Source organism: Myotis myotis, unplaced genomic scaffold, assembly GCF_014108235.1.
Source record: "Myotis myotis isolate mMyoMyo1 unplaced genomic scaffold, mMyoMyo1.p scaffold_m19_p_7, whole genome shotgun sequence".
Classification (NCBI taxonomy): Eukaryota; Metazoa; Chordata; class Mammalia; order Chiroptera; family Vespertilionidae; genus Myotis; species Myotis myotis.
In genome coordinates, this window is record NW_023416379.1 from 59328858 (window position 1) to 59350044 (window position 21187).

Genomic DNA, 21187 nt, shown 5'->3' on the forward strand with positions numbered 1-21187 from the left:
TGCTCATGGAAGCATCAACTCCCAACACAGAATCACAATTAGTTTTTTAGTTGCAAGCAATGCCTACTTTTCTCTGTTTACAGATCAATGTAACTAGTTAGTCACCATCCTATATAATAAGAGAGGAATATGCTAATTAGCCTTTACGCCCTGAGGCGTAATGACCAAGCGCATCACTACCAGATCACAGATCAGCAGGAGCATGGGTCAGCGAGGTACAAGCTACAAGCTGGCTGCAGAGAGCTACAGGAGCGGGCAGGGCAGCAAGCTATGAGAAGGGGGGAGGGGAGTGGGGGGAGCAACAGGAGGGCGGCAGCGACCTACTGGCCCATGGATTCATGTGCAGTGCTACTAGTTATGATATAAAATCTCTGGTTGATGCAAGGGTATAAATAACCTTTGCTGCTCATGTTAGTGTGTTATCAGTGTGGTAACTCAATAAAAAAAATATGCTTTTGAAATTCAGTAACAATTATGATTCTAGTTATATTTACTTCTAATTAAGTGCCTCAATATTTGGGTACATATTATAGATAAGAGCTGTGCTAGATACTAGAAAAGATTTTATTTTTTTCTTCCTGAGGTATAGATTCCACAAAAATAGTCATGTCACTGATTTGCAATTAAATACAAATTTTAGTTGAACTAAATTAATGTTTACTTTGCATTACTCTGCAAGGTTTAAGATTCCTTAAGTGCCTTGAAAATAGTTCAATAGTTTTGTCCCCATTATAAATTTACTTTGCTATGATATTTGTTTGCTTTGATTAATGACTTTTATTGGTCTATAATCTTTGTGAAGGCAAAAGTCATGTTTATTCTGCTTACCACAATACCCCCATTGGCCAGGTGCCTAGAACATAGCAGATCCACAATATATATGTGTTGACTAAACAAATGAGTAATTCATATTATGTGCTCAAACTGTAATATCTTAGATTATAAAGTTAATAAAGAGCATGGAATGTCCACAATTAGTATCATCTTCCTTCCACTCCTTAAGGATTGTCAGTTATTTGGAACACAACTGACTGTAGAAGAAAATATTGAATATATTAAAGCCAAAAGATATTGTAATGTCCATATTCTAAAGCTCACTCACATTGCTCTTACAAAAGTCCTCTCCCATCAGGCCTATGGGATCTCAATTTGTATACAATACCAATTCCAGGTCTCTCTTTCCTAATTAGAAGCCGAGATACAAAGAGAAAGAAAGAAATATAGTGAGAAAAAGATATTGCTTGACAACAAAGGAGAAAACAGACCAGTATAAAAAGCATTTTACCCACACATCACTGAATTCCTGCACTTTGACATTCAGAGTACTAGGCAGAAATCAGTGTCAACACACAGCCTATTCAGGATGCTCTTTTTTAATTACACTGTCAGATTCCTCTAATCTGCACCAGTTCCAAACCAGCTGCTAGGCACCTTGGGTTGTGGGGAAGAGAAATTGGTGGCATTGTAGAGAAAACACCAAAGACACAATCCATGAAAGAAATAATTGATAAGCTGAACTTTATTAATATTTAAAACTTCTGCTCTGCCGCATAGTGTATCAAGAGAATGAGAAGACAAACCACAAATGAGAAAATATTTACAAGATACATCTGATAAAAAGACAGTTATACAAACAACTCTCAAAACTCAACAATAAGAAACAATCCAATTAAAAATGGGTCAAAGATCTTAACAGACATCAAAAAAGATATGCAAATGCCAAATAAGCATATAAAAGATGTTCCACGTCATGTCATCGGAGAAATGCAAACTAAAACAACAATAAGATAACACTACATACCTATTAGAGTGACCAAAATCCAGAAACTGGCAATTAATGCTTGCGAAGACTTGGAGCAGCAAGAACTCTTTCATTCGTTGCTGGTAGGAATGCAAAATGGTACAGCCACTTTGGTAGATGGCAGTTTCTTACAAAACTAAACCTCCTCATACAATCCAACACTCATGCTCCTTGGAATTGACCTAAAGGAGCTGAAAACTTATGCCCACAAGAAAACCTGCACACAGAGGTTTATAGCAGCTTTATTCTTAATGCCAAAATGTCTTTGATTATGCAAATGTATAAACAAAGTGTGGCACATCCAGACAATGGAATATTTGGTACTCAAAAGAAATGAGCTATCAAGCCATGAAAAGAGGTAATGCATAGTACTACGTGAAAGCAGCCAATCTAAAAAGTTTACATAATATATTATTCTAACTTTATGACATTGTGGAAAAGACAAAACTATAGAGACGGTAAAATAGGTAAAATAGGTAAAAGTTCAGTGCTTGTGGGAGTGGGGAGAAGGGATGAATAAACTGAGCACAGAGTATTTTTAGGGCAGTGAAAATACTCTAGGGCAGTGAAAAATACTATAGGGCAGTGAAAATACCCTATATCAGCTATTTTCACTGGTATGTCACAAAAATTTTTTAAACATGCAATATTACTGTAAGGAGCATTCACCTCTTTTCCCATAGATTGTCAAATAAGATAATGACAATAGCCAACAAAATACTAACCATCTGGTGTGAATGAATCAAAATACCTTTTTTCTGTCAGATCAGCAAAAAATACTATATATTTTTTGGTGTGCTGCAGAATTTTAGCAATTAGTTTATGTGTGCCATAAGATGAAAAAGATTGAAAATTGTTGCTCTATATAATACTATTACGATGGATATATAACATTATATATTTTTCCAAATCCACAGAATGTAGAATACCAAGAGTGACTCTTACAGTAAACTATAGACTTTGGTGCTGCAATGTATCAATGTAGTTTATCCTTGATTTAAAAATTCTCTGAAAAAAAATTCTCTGAAAACATTCTGGTATTTTAACAAGAATTTATGGTTTAATGACCTTGAGTTTAAAAAAAGAGATCAATATTGAAAGGTGTAGAAGAAGGCAGTGACATATATAGTGCGTTTTTAGAATGTCGTGCATCAAAATGGTGATTTTTAAAAAGTATGTTTTTATTGATTTTAGAGAAAGAGAGGAAGGAGGGAAACATTGATTCGATACCTCCTGCACAGCCCCCAGTGGGGATCAAGCCCGTAACCTGGGCATATGCACTAACCCAGAATCTAACTGGCAACCTCTCAGCACTTGGAACAAAACTCAGCCTCCTGAGCCACACTAGCCAGAACAAAATGTTGATTTTTAAGTGTAGAAATTTAATAGTTCAGCACCATATAAAAACATTTCAAAGGATATTTGCCCTATCATTCTATAAAACTGAAACCATCATAAACCAGTTTCTAACCTATGGATAGTTTCTCGCCCTGACCAGTGTGGCTCAGTTGGTTGAGCATTGTCCTGTGCACCAAAAGGTCACTGGTTTGATTCCTATTCAGGGTATATGCCTGGTTGCTAGTTCAATCCCGGTCAGGGAGTGGACAGGAGGCAACTGATCTGTCCCTCTCCCTTCCTCTTACTCCAAAAAAAATTCTTTTTTTTAATTAAACCTATGGATATAATTTAAACTATTTATTTTTAACAACGGCATAAATTATCCGATTATTTCCTATTTATGGGCCATTCAGTTTGTTTCCAGTTATTCTCAGCTACAACCACTACTACAATAGCTGTCCTTTCACAACAATCCTTGCCTACTCATGCTTTTATTTCTACAATGCAATAAACTAACATTTAACGAGCACATATGTGTGCCAAGCACTGTAATACCTTATTTGTATTATCTGATTTATTCCTGCCAGCTACAGCATGAGGTGGGTACTATAATTATCCTGTTTTACAGGAGAACACAGATGCTGTGATGTCGAGCATCTTTAACTATAGCCACTGGCTATTTGGTTTCTCTTTTCAAGAACTGTCCTTTTTGTCTTTTTTTCTACTGTGACAACTGTAGAGGTACTTTGCATGTTATGGATATTAGGCCTTTTTCTTTATATATGTCACAAACTGCCATTTTTATTTCTTTGTTGTCAAATTTTGTCTATAAGTTATCAATTCTGTAACTTTGCCATAAACAAATTTCACATATATTTAGTCAGATATCTTTTTTCTTTATAGCTTTTATATTTTCTCTCTTGTTTAAAACTATATCCTCCAGTCTTAGATTTTACAATATTCTCTTATTATTTTCTTATATTTTATTGTTTCATTTTTATATTTAAATCTTTATATGCCAAGAAATAATTTTTATGTATTAGGTAGGAATGCAATGTTATTTTTTCAGATTAATTACACTTTGTCAGCACCTGTTATTAAATAAGTTGAATTTTCCAAGTAATGTGAAATATCACCTTTGTTGCATATTGTGTTATCTTTTTCTGAGCATTATTTTAATATCTGTATCATTAATTGGCAAACCAGTTTAAAAAATAAATCCATCATATCCATATAGTTGCTTTCATGCTGTAAAGATCAAGGCAAGAGACCATGTGGCCCACAAAGTTGAAAATATTTACTTAGTATCAGATCCGTTACAGAATAAGTTTGCTAGCCCCTGGCCTATATGTTAATTGTGAACCAGAGATTTTTCACATGACTTTGAAGTAAATTTTAATTTTGATTAATAGAAAATCCCTTTCACTGTTCTTTCTTGGTTATTTTTGGACATTCATTTATTCTTTACACAGTGAAAAAGTTTAAAACTCTAGTAGGGTTGAAATTGGTATTGTATCAAATGGTGTTTATGTGATATTGCTTTGCCATCCAAGAACACAGTATGTTCAAGTCTTGTTTTAAGGCCTTCCATAAGATTTTATTATTTTCTGCATACATTCATTATCTTTCTTGTAAAATGAATTCCTAAGTAATATATAGTCTATGAGAAGCCCGGTGCATATGCATTAGTGGGGTCCCTTGGCCTGGCCTGCAGGGATTGGGCCAAAACCGGCTCTCTGACATTCCCCGAGAGATCCCAGATTGCAAGAGGGCACAGGCCAGGCCGAGGGACCCCACTGGTGCACGAATCCATGCACCAGGCCTCTAGTATAAGATCTTTGGTTAATCTCTTCCCACCCTACCCCTACCCCCTACGCCCTCCCCTCTGAGATTCATCAGTCTCTTCCATGTTTCCATGCCTGTGTGTTGAGTACCTGCCCCCTGGTGATCAGTGTGTGTCATAGCTACTGGTCGAACAAACAGTCACTTACGCTTTTATATATATACTAGAGGCCCAGTGCACAAAAATTTGTGCACTTAGGGGGGTGGGGGGGTCCCTCAGCCCAGCCTGTGCCCTCTCGCAGTCTGGGACCCCTCGGGAGATAACGACCTGCTGGCTTAGGCCTTCTCCCGGGTGGCAGAGGGCAGGCCCAATCCCTAGGTGCAGCCCCTGGTCAGGCTCAGAGCAGGGCTGATTGGGGAGTTGGGGCGCCGCCCCCTGTCATGCACAGAGCAGGGCGGATCGGGAGGTTGCAATGCCACCCTCAGTCACGCTCAGGGTAGGGCCGATTGGGGGGTTGGGGCACAGCCCCCGTCACACTCAAGGCAGGGTCGATGGGGAGGTTACAGTGTCACCCCGTCACGCACAGAGCAGGGCCGATCAGGGGGTTGAGGAGCTCCCCCCTGTCACTCACAGAGTAGGGCCGATAGGGGAGTTGGGGCACCGCCCCTGTCACACACAGAGCAGGGCGGAGCAGGGGGTTGGGGCGCCACACCCTGTCACACTCAGGGCAGGGCCGATGGGGAGGTTATGGCTCTTCCCCGTCACACACAGAGCAGGCCTGTGGGGGGCGGTTGGGGCGCCGCCCCCTATCACCCACAGAGCAGGGCGAATCAGGGGGTTGAGGCGCCACCACTGTCACACTCAGGGCAGGGCCGATGGGGAGGTTATGGCTCTACCCCATCACACACAGAGCAGGGCCCGTGGAGGGGTGGTGGGGGAGGTTAGGGCGTCGCACCCTGTCATACACAGAGTAGGGCCGATCAGGGGGTTGGGGCGCCGCACCCTGTCACACACAGAGTAGGGCCGATCAGGGGGTTGGGGCGCCGCACCGTCACACACAGAGCCACAGGGTGATCAGGGGGGTTGGGGAGCTCCCCCCTATCAGGCACAGAGCAGGGCTGATCAGGGGGTTGGGGCGCCTTCCACTGTCATGAACAGAGCAGGGCAGATAGGGAGGTTGTGGCCCCACCCCCTATCACACACAGAGCCGCAGGGCGATCAGGGGCTTTGGGCACTGCCCCCTGTCACGCTGATCCCGGTGCCGGGAGGCCTCGCAGCTCCGCTGAGCCCTGTGCTGGGAGGCATATTACCCTTTTACTATATAGGATAGAGGCCTGGTGCACGGGTGGGGGCCGGCTGGTTTGCCCTGAAGGGTGTCCTGGATCAGGGTGGGGGTCCTGCTTGGGTGCCTGGCCAGCCTGGGTGAGGGGATGATGGCTGTTTGCAGCTGGTCACACACCCTTCAGGGTGGTGGTCCCCACTGGGGTGCCTGGCCAGTCTGGGTGAGGGGCTGAGGGCTGTTTTCAGGCTTGCGGGTGACTGAAGCTCCCAACCGCTCCTTTTATTCTTTTTTTTTATTCTGGGCCAGCTTTAACTCTGAGGTTTGGCTCCAGCTCTGAGGCCTCGGCTGCTGAAAGCAGGTATCTGGTTTGTTTGGGTTCTACAATCGAAACACTGTTTCAACTCCAGCTCTGAGATCCCGGGCCAGCTGAATGCAGGTTTCTGGGGTTTTGTTTAGCTTCTATATTTGTAACAATGTTTCTTAAACTGCAAGCTCAGAGGCCGGCAAGGCAGGCAGGGAACATTAGCTTCCTCTGTCACTGAAGCAAGCAAGCCTCCTGTTCGCTTCAAGCTGCCTGGCTGCCTGCTGCCATCTTGGCTGGCAGTTAATTTGCATATCGCCCTGATTAGCCAATGGGAAGGGTGGCGGAGGTACGGCCAATTACCATGTTTCTCTTTAATTAGATAGGATGTATGTGTGTATATACACACACACACACACACACACACACACACACACAGACCTGTTTGGATAATGAATAGTGTCTTTTGGTTATTTTCCATTCCTTCCTATTTATCAATAATATAGGAAAAACTATTAATTTTTTAAAATATTCATTATATATCATTTCCTTTTTCAACTAGAGGCCTGATGCACGAAATTCATGCAAGAGTAGGCCTTCCTTCCCCCAGCTGCTGGCACCAGCTTCCCTCCGGCACCGACACCTGGGACCTGGGCTTCCCTCCAGCCGCCGGCACCCAGGACCTGGGCTTCCCTCCGCACTGGCTGGTGGCCTGGGCCTCCCTCTGCAGGGTGATCATAGGGCAATGGCTGGACCCCTGACCAATCGCATCGCACCCACCTTGGCTGGCCTGGCACCAGTGGGTGTCATAGTGTGGTCCCAGATGGTCATCCGGATGGTCATTCCACTGTTCGGGCGTTTGGTCAATTTGCATATTATGCTTTTATTATATAGGATTCTTTTACTCTCAACTGTTTACTTAAAGTCTTCTGAGTTTCACTGTACAAAGATGTCATATAAAATACAAGTAATTATTTTTCTTTTCTACCTTTACAACAATTTTTTAAAATTTTTCTAGTCTTATATCATTATTTAACACTCCAGAAAAGGTGTTAATAATGGTGAGAGCAGACATCCATATTTTGTTCCTGACCTGGCTGCTGGTTACTTCAACAAACTCATCTCCTACAACCACACCCACCTTGTTCCTGTTACTCCATCAGGCCATGCATATTCCTGCCTTAGGCCTTTTGCACATGCTATTATTATCTTCCTCACCAGATACAGGCACACCTTGTTTTATTGCTCTTCTTTTTATTGTGCTTAACATATGTTGCATTTTTAAATATAAACTGAAGGCAAGTCCCCCCACCAGCAGAAAGATTGAGACTTGCTTTCTTGTTGTGGTATGGAACCAAACTTGCAATATCTCCAATGTATACCTATATTTACACAGATTTCTTCTTTCAGTCAAATCTCTTTTCAAAAAAAGCCACCTGAGTGATCATCCCTGTGTAACATAGTACCTCCCTTTACCTCGCTATCCCTTTAAACTTCATAATTTTTCATAAAACTTATTGTGACCTGATATAGATATAGTGATATACAGATTTGCTGATTGTCTCCCCAGTAGAGGATAAAATACTTGTATAAGAAATAAACTGAATGAATAGATAATTTTAACAAGCCTTTAGCACATCCTAGTTTGACATGATGTGTTCCATAGTATTTTAGTGAAGAGTCTTTGACATAGGATTACTGGGCAGGTGCCAGGCTCCCCTGAGGAGTTCTCAGGCTCCAGGGCAGCTTTGAGGTCCAGGTACTCACACTAGGTCTCTCCACTGCTGGAATTTTTCCCTCCCATCATCCAGAGAGAAGAATAAAGTTCTGAAGCCTTAAGAGCCCAGGCTGGTCACTACCTGAGTCAGAAGAGCACCTGAATCTCTCACACATGCCTGTTCTGGCTTGGGTCTGATCTGAAGAGAAGTGAGGCATCAGAGGCTGGCTATGACAGATGCACAGCGCCCTACCCTAATGGTGCACAAAGGAAACACCATTTCAGGGCAACACCGTAAGGTGTTCTCTACTTAACCCCCAAGTTCCTTCTTCTAGAAATTCTGAAGTTGCTGTTTTAGGTGGTTGGATGGGATTTCTGAAGCACAGGTTTAGATGCCACCTACCCAGAATTCCCTTAGGAACTGGATTTCACTCTACTGTATGTAAAATCCAATTTAACTTACAAAATTCGATCAGTTACTAAGAATTCTGGGAAAATAAGCCACATCAAAGTGCACGACCTGCTTAAATGTTTTTGAATACTGGAAACAAAGACTCTATACTAGCTCAAATAGACTAGTAGTTCACTAAAGTTTTTTTTTAATATATTTTATTGATTTTTTTTTTTTTTTTTTTTTTTTTTTTACAGAGAGGAAGGGAGAGGGATAGAGAGTTAGGAACATCGATCAGCTGCCTCTTGCACGCCCCCCCCCCCCCAACTGGGGATGTGCCCGCAACCAAGGTACATGCCCTTGACCAGAATCGAACCTGGGACCCTTCAGTCTGCAGGCCAATGCTCTATCCACTGAGCCAAACCGGTTAGGGCTCACTAAAGTTTTTAGGTTTTATCAATCAATGCATTTTCTAATTAATTTCAGAAATCATGAAAACAAAATTTAAATGTATATTTAAATCATATATTCTCACCTGAAAATGGGAAAGGAGTTTGCTTATTTCTAACAGGAGTGCTTTCTTATCCATCTAGGCATTTCCCAAATTTTCCTGTAGGAGTTCATTTTACATTATTCCTCTACTATTACACATTACATCTGGCGAGGGAAAATGTCTTACATTCGTTATTTATTGTACATTCCTTGGAATGCTGTTGCTGTTTGTTCAGAGCTGCCCCATGTCATTCCAAAGAGCAGAATCACCACATGTGGTGGTTGGAAAAAGCAACCACTGTGTCATCCACAATCAGACGAAAGACTATTTCCAACCCCCTACAGTGGGTTTCTTCAATTGCTCACGAGGATAAAAAGCAAGGAAAGCTACAATTAGTCACAGACTTATTCTTATTAGATAGCATTTCTACCATTAGTAGAGTGATTTATAATTTTTAAAACCCTTCTCTCATTATACTTTAGCTTGTTACCCCAAGTACAACACTTTTTAGGTTCATAAACGGAAGATTTACTTCAAGGAGTTTTATGGTCATACAACTAAAACAAGGTTGCATTAATAACTGCAGATTAGAGTTCAGGTTACTGAAGTTTATATGTTTACAGGGCACCCAGATATGAGAAGAGTATTAATGAACTAATAGGATTTTAAAAACATAATAGAAATAGACTTCTAGGATACAAAAACTGACGTGAAATTTATGTAAACTGGAACACAAATATTTTCCAAGGATGAGCTTACTAGTATATCATCCACTGGTTTGTTGTGTGTTTGTTTGTTTGTTTGTTTGTTTGTTTAAGCAAAATTAAATTAAAAAGTGAGAACACTAAAGAGATCAAATAATCTTGATGCAATTTAAAATTTTGGTTAACTAGATGACTTTGAAGGGTCCACATGAATGTCCACAAGGAGACTTCATGAAGGGACTTGAAGGATTTAAATGACTAAACCCTGCTGTATCTTGTGAAGTTCTTTAATGTTATAATACAATTTACATGGACAACATAAATAACTACATTGCCTTTCCTAAGAAATTAAAATTATTTATACAAACTAAACCAAACTAACATCTTTCATTTCACATAGACAATCTGGGATACATATTAAACACATTTGGAGCATTTTGTTTAATTTATTCTACAAACCTGAAAAGTCATCCTATCTATAGTAACTAATCTATCCAGATAAGTGTTAATTCACTCAGGAGACTCTTATTACCTTTTCTGTAATTGTTGTGACCTTTTGTTTAAGACTAAGGACTAAGAGAAAGTCTCAATTTTATAAAGTTAGGAAAGAAAACAGAGAAGAGGCTGACTCACTTGCCCAAGGTTATCCAGCAACCAGTGGAAAACCCAGGCCTCAGATCCCTCCCTCTTCATGCCACCAAGTTCTGTGTACTAACAGACCAGGCAGTTGGCCTTACAGCCTGGGGCTACAAAAGCCAGGACAGAGCACTTCCTGGTAGCAAAATAAGGAAGGAGTATATCAGGTTATCCTTACAAAAGGCTAAAAGCAGGCGCCTACTATAGGAAAAAGCCAACAGCTCCAGCTGGAAGCCTTTCTCAACCATTCTCCAACACAAGTTCAGTGAGCCAAGCAAATTCAACTTCTTACTGTATATTTCTGGTGAGTGACTTTAGGGAGACAATTGGTAAAATCAAGAAAAGTAAACTGGTTATGACTCATGCCTACACATACTTGTCAAAAGACCTAACATACCATCCATGTACACCAACCATCTTCATTTTGATTACCAGGCCAAAAAGAAATTTAAATTGACCCTACTTGTGTAGCCCTGGCTTGATAAGATGGCTAGCGGCTTTGGTCCAACAAGATGATACATGTTCTTTCTCAAGATTAATAGTCATGGAAGTTTCAACAAGCCTCCCTTCCCCAAGGGTGGAACTGTTACAGACCACAATTTACTTGAGAGAGTTTGGTTTTTAACATCCTTTCCTTGTAACACAAGAACCCTCTCATTGAATGTCTTTATATGCAACATATTATTGGACTAAATATCTCAGAGCAGCCACACATTTTAAAAATTACTTCATGGAAAAAAATAAATCAGACTATACAGTGGAATGTTGTTATCACAGTCACTAAAGAACTATTTGTCCTAAAACAGACTCCTCAAAAATTGTCACTACCATAGGATCTGACAAAATCTACCAGCTACACAGCCTGAATTTATAGTAAGGTCAATATATATTTCAATAACTTAATATTTGGATTAAGAGTAAATAATACTCCATTTACAAAAATGTCATTGATAAATGGCTGAGATAATCTAATGAAGCATAGTTAACATTATCCTAGCAAAGGAAATAGTTAAGTAGGTGGTAATGGATAAAACAATGCTAGTAACAATATTAAGGTGTGTTTTTTAAAGTATGTAACAACCTAGTTGTTTTGCCCCAAATGTTGACTCTATAAAGAATAATTAAACAATGTGGGCAAATATGGAGAAAACTAAAGTGGTGTATGTTGATATGAAAGAGAAATGTTGATGAAATTTTTGTGAACTAAAAGTATTGACAAAAGATAGTGTTTCACAGATGCAAAATATCCTCACAAGTTCATTTGGTGGTTGGTCAAAGGACAAAAGTATCTAAATGCTCTTCTAAAAGAAGAATATTCACTCAAGCATTATTCCCAATATTATGCATTCTACTACACCCTATATTGTATAGTTGGTTGTTCCATAAAGGTATTTCTTTTTCTGGTTTATTTATTTATTTTTTTATATGGAATGCTTCACGAATTTGTGTGTCATCCTTGTGCAGAAGCCATGCTAATCTTCTCTGTATCATTCCAACTTTAGTATACGTGCTGCCAAAGCAAGCACTAACGGTGTTTTGTTTTGTTTTTTAAACAGCAATTTATTTTGTAAGGACACCACACACCCAATACCCTTTCTATTAGTTTTTATCTAAAACATCCCTGACATATACATATAGCATCAGCTTAACATATCCAATGACATGAAAACTCACTACCTTTTCAGGTATTCCAGAACTAAAACATAAACAGATCTTCTTCTTCTAGGTCACGACAGAGTCATCCCTGAGGAGAAAACAAGTCCTACTGAGCATCTGACGAACTGACAATATCTCAAGTATCATTTCAAGTTATTTGAAGTTAAAAGAGTCATTGGCCAATGAGAGTATGTCCAGAGAATATCGGTATGATGAGGAATTTGGAAAGCAAAAGATTTAGTAACAGTTGAAAAGATTGAATGAAATATTTAGCCTAGAGATGAGAAGACTACAATGAAGCTTGGAAGGTATCCAAATATTTGAAGACAAGTTTGTAGAAGTAGATGCAAACGGTCTTTTAAAAGAATCAGAATCAAAAGGAGGAAGTTACAGAAAAGCAAATTTCAGCTAAAACCTTCCTAACAACTAGAACTTCACAACATGAGAACTGGCTGCCTTATTTCAGAGGAAGGCTCTACTGGGAGTTTGATGACTGTCTGTCAGGGTGTTACAACACAGTGCACAGGGAGCCGAACTCGGGGACTTTCAAAGTCTGTTCACTTTTGATTACTTCTCTTTTTCCCTATAGGAACTTGAGCAAAACAACCAATTTCTCTGCCTCTCAAGTTGTAAAACTGTGGTAATACAGCAGCATTATAATTTTACTAGAGGCCCAGTGCATGAAATTCGTGCATGGCAGGGGGAGGGTCCCTCAGCTCAGCCTGCACCCTCTTGCAATCTGGGACAGCTGGCTCCTAACCACTCTGCCTGCCTGCCTGATGCCCCTAACCACTTGCCTGCCTGTCTGATCACCCCTAACCACTTGCTTGCCTGCCTGCCTGATCGCCCCTAACCAATCGCCTGCCTGCCTGATCTCCCTTAACTGCTCACCTGCCTGCCTGATTGCCCCTAACCGACTATGCCTGCTTGCCTAACCACCCCTAACCACTGCCTACCGGATCGCCCTTAACCACTTGCCTTCCTGCCTGATAGCCCCTAACCACTTGTATGCCTGCCTGATTGCCCCTAATTGCTCTCCTGCCTGCCTGATCACCCCTAACCACTTCTGCCTCAACCCCCACTGCTGTGGCTTCATCTGGAAGGATGTCCGAAATGACGTCCAGAAAGTCATTCAGCTGCCCAGTCTAATTAGCTTTTATTATTATAAACTAGAGGCCTGGTGCATGAAAATTCGTGCACTGGGGGAGAGGGGTCCCTCAGCCTGGTCTGCCCCCTCTCACAGTCCGGGAGCCCTCAGGGGATGTCCTGATTCCTTAGGCCCGCTCCCTGCAGCCAATCAGGGGAAGGCATCGCCCCCATCACCCCCTCACTGCTGCTACCACTGGCCTCCCTCTGCGGGAGGCGACCTGGCAATCGGGAAGGCGATGCCCCCATCACTCCTCTGCTGCTGCCACTGCCAGCCACACAGCTGCCTGAGCCTTGGCCCTCACAGCCACCGCAGTTTGCCTGAGCCTCAGCCCGGCCCTCGTTGCCTGAGCCTCGGGCCCTGTGAAGGGGCAGGCCTTATCTGTGGCTTGTCTAAGCCTTGGGCCAGCCCTGGGCAGCGGCAGCCGCCATCCGTGGCTTACCTGAGGCTCAGGCAGCCGCTGTGGCTTTGTCTGGAAGGATGCAGTGTCAAGTTCCTGCCCACCCGCACGTGCCTTGCCGAACACTCAGTCCCACCCACACACATGCACCTGTCGCGCACTCAGCCTTCTGCCGATCGGTTGTTATGGTGTGATGGCATGATGACAATTAGCATATTCGCTCTTTATTATATAGGATTGTGGTATAAGAGAAGAGGAAAATAACTTAGAGAGATAATGAAGCATTAAGCAGCCCTATGCCTGTGGCAGTTAGCAACTGATCTGATTAAAACACATATGAAACAGAATGGTACTGAAGAGCTTTATAATGTACAGGATGAAAGGATAAACCCTGTGAAAGCCTTTGGAGCCATTAGGGAGGAAAGAGCATAAAGGTCCCCTGAGCAGCACCCTAAGGGAACCCCTGTAAACTGAAAGTAGGGTTGCAGGTTACGTATTATTCTAACTCCCAAAGAGCAGCTTAGCCACGGGAAAATCTGGCTCTAATTCCTGTTTGTGAAATCTTTTCAACTGCCAATGTTTTCAGTCACATGGGAAGTGAGCATGTCAGGCTTCCTTCAAATTCCATTCTTCAAAAATAATCCTCTCTTCCATAGAGAAACTAATTAAAAGCAAAAATCCATATTTCCAACCATTTCCCTTTTGGTCAGATACTAGACTCTCAGATAAAAGGCTACTTAGCAGATTAGTCAAAATGCACCCCACCCTTTGGCACCACCAGCCCAACCTGCCCTAGAAGAGTGTAACCACACTGGAAGACAACAAACACGTCTCAAGTGATTCACACCAAGAAGATTAATAGTCCCAAGCCCCAGCACAGGGACTTTATATTGTTACTATACAATATGCCACACCTCAACGTCTCAATCTACAAAAATGTAGGATTAATCTCTCCCCATTTTTTCCTCCTGCCAATCCACTTACAGTTTGGAAAATGTCAGAGGGAGTTCATGCAAACTAGTATCAGTTCGGTGATTAAAAGAACTAAAGAATAATAAGAGCCAAGAGAAAAGGATCATTTTATTAGATTCCAAATATGACATGTGAATCAGAAATTAATAGAAAAATGCCCTAACAAAAAACTGCTACATATTATTAATGTGAATATAACCAAAGGAAAATTAATGATTAGAAGCAAAGCACTGGTACCCTGCAGCTTTTAGAGAGAAAATCAGCAAGAACTCATTTATTTAGCACTATAGGGGCTGAGTTATTCAACATATTTGAGAGTTCACCCCACTCATACCTTTAAGCAATAATATTGTATTTCAAACACAGTACACAGAACAGAAATTAATCTATTCATGATGACAGGTAGAATTTGGAGCACCAATTATAATACCACTAGAGGCCCGGTGCACGAAATTCATGCACGGGAGGAGGGTCTCAGCCTGGCCTGCACTCTCTCACAATCCGGGACCCCTGCCTAAATGATCACCCCTAATCACCTCTGCTTGCTTGCCTGATCACCCCTGAAAACTTGCCTGCCTGTCTGATCATCCCTAACCACTTGCCTGACTGCCTGATCATCCCTAACCCCTCTGCCTACCTGCCCGATCATCCCTAACTGCTCACCTGCCTGCCTGATCACCCCTAACCATTCTGCCTGCCTGATCGCCCCTAACCATTCACCTGCCTGCCTGATTTGTCCCTAACTGCCCCTGCCTGCCTGCCTGCCTGATCGCCCCTAACCACTCATCTGCCTGCCTGATTGCCCCTAACTGCCCCTGCCTGCCTGATCATCCCTAACCACTTGCCTGACTGCCCGATCGTCCCTAACTGCTCGCCTGCCTGCCTGATCACCCCTAACTGCTCGCCTGCCTGCCTGATCACCTCTAACTGCTTGCCTGATCACCCCTAACTGCCTCTGCCTCGGCCCCCGCCGCCAAGGTTTCATCAGGAAGGACATCCGGAATGTCGTTCAGCTGTCCGGTCTAATTAGCATATTACACTTTTATTATTATAGATGGGATCAAGGTAGATGTCTACCTTGTTTCTATATTAAATGGCTAAAAACTGCTGTGATTTTTTAAAAAATATTCTTATGCACTTTTTATTGTTTTTCTTTTCTCATAGAGGGCCTTTTTCTCAGGCTATCAATATATTAGCTTTAGTCTTACCAATATCCTTATCTCTGTCAACATAACTTTTACCATCTTCTAAAATGTTGCTTCTAAATCTAATAATGTGACATATGGCACTAAGTAAAGAAGTTTGTTAGAATTCTATGCAAAGCAAAAGTTGAAGAGATATGATTAAGGGCCTCGTAGACACTCCTACAGAATTTGTGTTCGTGTACTTTTATATGTGGGTTTTACAGCAACCACCTCAGCTACTGAGAATCCAATTCTACCTGCTTCAGTACTCAGCCACAACCTGGAAAAAAAATGAGATTCTAAGAAGCCTAATCTCTGATAAGTGGAAAGTTCATATGTTACAACACAAGAAATAATTTTTTTTTCATATCCACTTATATGCCGCTACACATTCTAGTAGTTGTGAAGATATAGATACAAAAGGCAGGGTCTACTGAGAGAACTAGACCAGGACATTAAGGACAACATGAAAGGAAACCTGCTCTGAACAAGCTGGGTGTAAAGCGCCTGCCCTGCAAACACTGAGAAAACAATGCCAGTTTGGAATTGCGGATTTGGAAGGCAGGTCAGAGAAAGCTTCCTGGAGGGAAATACTGTAAACTGATTGTTGAAAGACTACACAGAGCTCGGGTCCATCCAGGAAGAAGAGGCAGAGGAGCCAGCATGTGCCAAGGAACTGCAGTAACAAAGAACAGGGTGTTTTCTGGGAACCACAAACAATTTTGTATGGCTAGACTATCATATATGTGTGGAGAAAATGATATGAGATAGTAGACATGGGTCAGGTAATGGAGGACCAAATATATAACAATAAGATTTTACATTTTGTCTTGAGGGCAATCCAAAACCATCGGCAGAACTGAACTGTAAGTGTAGGAATCCAGTTCTTCCATTTATAAAACATTACTTTGGCAAGAAAGAAAGGCAAAGGACACTAAGTCCTAAGTAATCACTATGGCTTGAATAGGCAATGAGAATGGAAAGGAACAAATGGCTCAAGGGGTTCTGCAGGTGGTCCAGTGTAAATCAAAATGGGTTTAAACCTCTGGGCGAGGGGACATCGTAGATAGTAGCAACTATGGAAAGTTAAAAAGGCATATGCCAGAGGTGTTATAAAAAAAAAAGCTATAAAACTTGGCTAATGGATGTCTGTTCTACTCACAAAATTGGATCAATAATTTACCATCTGAAAAAGAAGATAAAGCTAGCAAAAGAGCCCTAGCTGGTTTGGCTCAGTGGGGCCTGCGGACTGAAAGGTCCGGTGATCCATTCCAGGCAAGAGCACATGCCCAGGTTGAGAGCTCGATTCCCAGTGTAGGGCGTGCAGGAAGCAGCTGATCAATGATTCTCTCTCATCATTGATGTTTCTATCTCTCTCTCCCTCTCCCTTCCTCTCTGAAATCAATAAAAAACATTAAAAAAAAAGCGAGCAAAAGAAAAGTTTAAAGACACAAGCCATTTTACCAGAAATGTGAAAGATAAATCCTGTATAAAAATACATGGTAAATGAATAACTTCTTATAATATCTGTATTATTTTATTACAGTATTTAATTTAATACTTATTATATTCTAAAATATAAAGGATCGTTTTCCTCTATTTCACACAACCTTTGATGTAGAAGGCACTATGTAGGCTATCCTCCCCAATCCTTCTCTTAATGTCTCTGCCAGGTGATCATTACATTTCTCCCGTTGATGAGGGTCTCATGACCACAAGAGGCCGCTTATTTCATTTTTTGACAATCCCAACAGATATAAAGTCCCTTTATGGATATATCTGATATACAATCTTTTCTCTTTGGCATAAAATCTCTTCTCTATAACTCCACCAAGTTTTCCAAATACTATACTCAGGACTTTCACATCATGAATCTGTTTTGATATCTACAAGGCAATTCTTAAAGCACCTTTAAAAAATAAAAATAAATCAAGGAGTTAATTTCTTCTACATGAAGCCAATAACCAGATGTTTTTGTCCTTGCAACAACCCATAGTCAGTCAGGTGGGCTTTATTTATCACATGCAGGTATCTCTCCAGTGATGGCTGTTTCACTAGGTGCTCATTCACTCCAGGGTAGAAGATCCATTATAACTACCCCTAAGTGACTTGTTTTTCTTGATTTACTGTCAAGAAGTAAGATTAATTTTGCTGCCCAAAAATGATTTACCGAGTCATCTAAAATTTGATTAACTCTACTGAGAGAATTTATTATTTGACAAAGCTGACTTTCCCTTCTTTTCCATCTCCAATTCTGAATTGTGGTTATTTGGCATAAGAAGTATAACAGGCATTCAGGCCATAAGTGCCAAATCCACTCACTCAAAAACACTACCTGTGCAGGAAATTCTGATACTTTTCTCCATAAGCCAGAAACCCATATAATGTACTTTCCATTTTCTACTTAATAATTCAATAAGTTCAAGATGGTGCTTAAGAAATATCCCATTCAATGTCTATTATCATCCCTGTCATTTAACATTGTTCAGTGGTTCTCACCAAATAAGAACATAGACTAAGAGATAAAATTGGTCTTACTTGACGAATAAGATTACCAATTTAGAAATCTGAGAAAATCAACTAAAAAACTATTGAAATAGATGAGATTTTGGTAAAATAACAATACATAGATGGAAATATACGAATCATCCTGCTTTCTATTAAAAAAATAAAAATATGTAATAGAGAAGTTTTCCAACTCAAAATGATGGACTGAACATATATGCTTTGTTTCCCTTTCTTTCCCAAGACAGAAAATTACTACAAAAGGGAAAAAACCCAGAAGAGCCAAAGCATCTTAAGCTGGAGAGAGGCAGCGATTATTAGACAAAAGAGACTAAAATAGGTCTCCTGTGAATGTGTGATAAAAATGTAGACCAAACAGAGGAAGCTAAAGCCCAGGCACATGAGGGGTGGGAAAGGGGGGGTGCACAGGGGAAGAGGAAGCTAATCTCCCCCAGAGACCCAAGATGGGCTCAGCAGCAGGTGTGGAAAGTGGGTATAAGAATTGCGAATGAAAATTAAATAAAGCAGCTGTACCAACTGTCCCACTTTCTCCAATGAAATATCTATCTAACCCTGATCCCAGAGACAATCCAGACAAAGAAACAAGTTGCTGATAAAACCATTCAAATGGCCTACAAAGATAGGCCTATAGTGGTCGGCAAACTCATTAGTCAACAGAGCCAAATATCAACAGTACAATTGAAATTTCTTTTGAGAGCCAAATTTTTTAAACTTAAACTATATAGGTAGGTACACTGGTATTAACTTAATTAGGGTACTCCTAAGGCTTAGGAAGAGCCACACCCAAGGGGCCAAAGAGCCGCATGTGGCTCGCGAGCCGCAGTCTGCCGACCACGGGCCTATACCATGAGGACTGATATCAAAGAGGCAAACCTAGCTCATTTGCACATCTAGAGGCAACCCCTCCTCCCTTCAGACAGACCTCTCTCTCATTTACTCACCCTAAAGCAAAGTCTCATCCATGTGCACAGATCTGCTAAATTTTTTCCATAATGGAGATGCCTACTGCAGACTTTACTGTAAAACTGCACCAGTCAGCTATCCAGAATAATCATAAAAAAGAAAAACTATTACAAAAGAAATAAACTATTGAAAAAACTGGTAATTTATAGAACAGAACTTTTTAAAATTATTGTTCTTTTATTTTATAATATATATAAGCATAATTTCTATTATATTCACATACCCAGAATAATTGAAGAGAACACAGCATAAAACAAACAGCATGTTACAAAAAGAATTAAGCATAAGAAAATAACATTTGTTTGCTGAAATTAAAATATTCAGAATAAGAATTAAAAGACAAAATAGAGAAAATGTCCCAAACATTGCAAGAACACAACTGGACAACAACTAGCACAGAAAAGATGTGAAACAAAGAATCAATCTAGGTCTATTATTCAACTAATATGAGTGTATTTTTCTAAATATACAAAAGGGAAAGGATATAGTTATTTTTAAATCAGTAATACATTCCTAGAGGAAAGTCACACCTGTGGCATTGCACCATAAAAGAACCAAAATAATCATAAAAATTTCCAGAAAAACAAAAATCACCTATAAAAGAATAAGAACCACACTGATATCAAATTTTTTTACCCCATGAAGATAATGAAGCATTATCTTCAAAATCCTAAGTGAAAGTTACTGTGAAACTAGAATTCTATATCCAGCCAAATATTAATCAAGTGTGACTGCAAAATAAATACATGTTCTCCAAATAAAAGTGTTGAAAGCCTCCCTCGTCTATACACGTTTTACTTGAAGAAGTTACGTACATCCCTCATCAAAATAAGGGAGAAAACCATGAAAGAGAAAGTCATAAGACCCAGAAAATGTTTAAGAGTGAAATGGAGAAACATCCTTGAAGACTATTGTGCAGCAGATTTAGAGAATGGTAGTCAAGACTGGAACAGGGAGGGTTCCTGGGGGCTCAAAAAGAAGATTCCAGGTCATACATAGTATTAATCTTCAAGATAATGTTAATGACTGGTTGTGTTTTTTTCAAGGAGAAAAGGAAGGTTATTAAAAACTAGAGAATCCAAAAGAATGCCATGCCCAAGTATGGAGCATCCGAAATGTGGCAAGATATTATGGAACTGACACACTATAAGAAAAGACAAACCATTTGATCTAGATGCCAAGAACATTTCCTTTAAGGGGCTTATGGGCTGACACACTTGGCCTGCAATAAAAAACAAATGAAATTTTACACCTCCCCTCCCCCAGGCCATCTCAGTGGTGAAAACTATTTATTTTATCATAATAATATTAAGAGTGTCATTGATTTTTAACTTTTAGAATCAACCTATAGAAAAAAAGCTGGAGGATTTAAATGTGGTTACAGAACAAAATTTATTGTTATCAGTCTTGGCATTGTAAAAATAAATAACAGAAAATAGGAATGGGCAGGGAAAAAAGGAAGTGAAGATGGGTAGAGGGCATTAATGTCACTTTCTTATACAGTGAAAGGTTGAGACACTGAGAAAAGTTAACAGAATAAGATAATAGAGTTTTAAATAATTAAAAATCAAAAGGCAATCCATTAAAGGAAGCAAAATAACATAACTCAAAATTGGGGAAATGATGACGGGAAAGTAACAGGTAATGTAAGCACATTTTGGTACTTCATGATCAAAGTGGGAGGAAATAAATGATGTTCAAATCTGATAAATGAAGATATATGTACAATGATACACAAACAGGTATCACATATGTGCGCTGAGTCTTGTATTCCTGAATAACCCAAAATTTTTTAAATATATTCTCCACATTTTCATAGTTACCCTAATTATTAATCCCACTTTCTCAAGGTAGAATGTAAAAAACTATGTTTTCCAGTCTCAATCATAGCTG

General features: G+C 40.3%; 1 protein-coding gene and 1 non-coding gene across 3 annotated transcripts in view; both read right to left on the reverse strand.

The window, feature by feature from the left end:
• The window catches only part of BCKDHB (branched chain keto acid dehydrogenase E1 subunit beta), a 221517-nt gene that overhangs the window by 106298 nt on the left and 94032 nt on the right, over nt 1-21187 (reverse strand). Inside the window, exon 9 of one of the 2 annotated variants that reach the window (XM_036316659.1) lies at nt 15742-16085. The exons of the other annotated variant lie outside the window; for it this stretch is intronic. Coding sequence (XP_036172552.1) covers nt 16068-16085 — 18 coding nt within the window. The 3' untranslated portion in view covers nt 15742-16067. Of the gene's footprint in view, nt 1-15741; nt 16086-21187 lie in introns of those variants that run through there. 2 annotated transcript variants of the gene reach the window in all.
• On the reverse strand, nt 11866-11972 carry LOC118660949. The gene has a single exon (XR_004969111.1). It is a non-coding gene; the product is annotated as a U6 spliceosomal RNA (small nuclear RNA).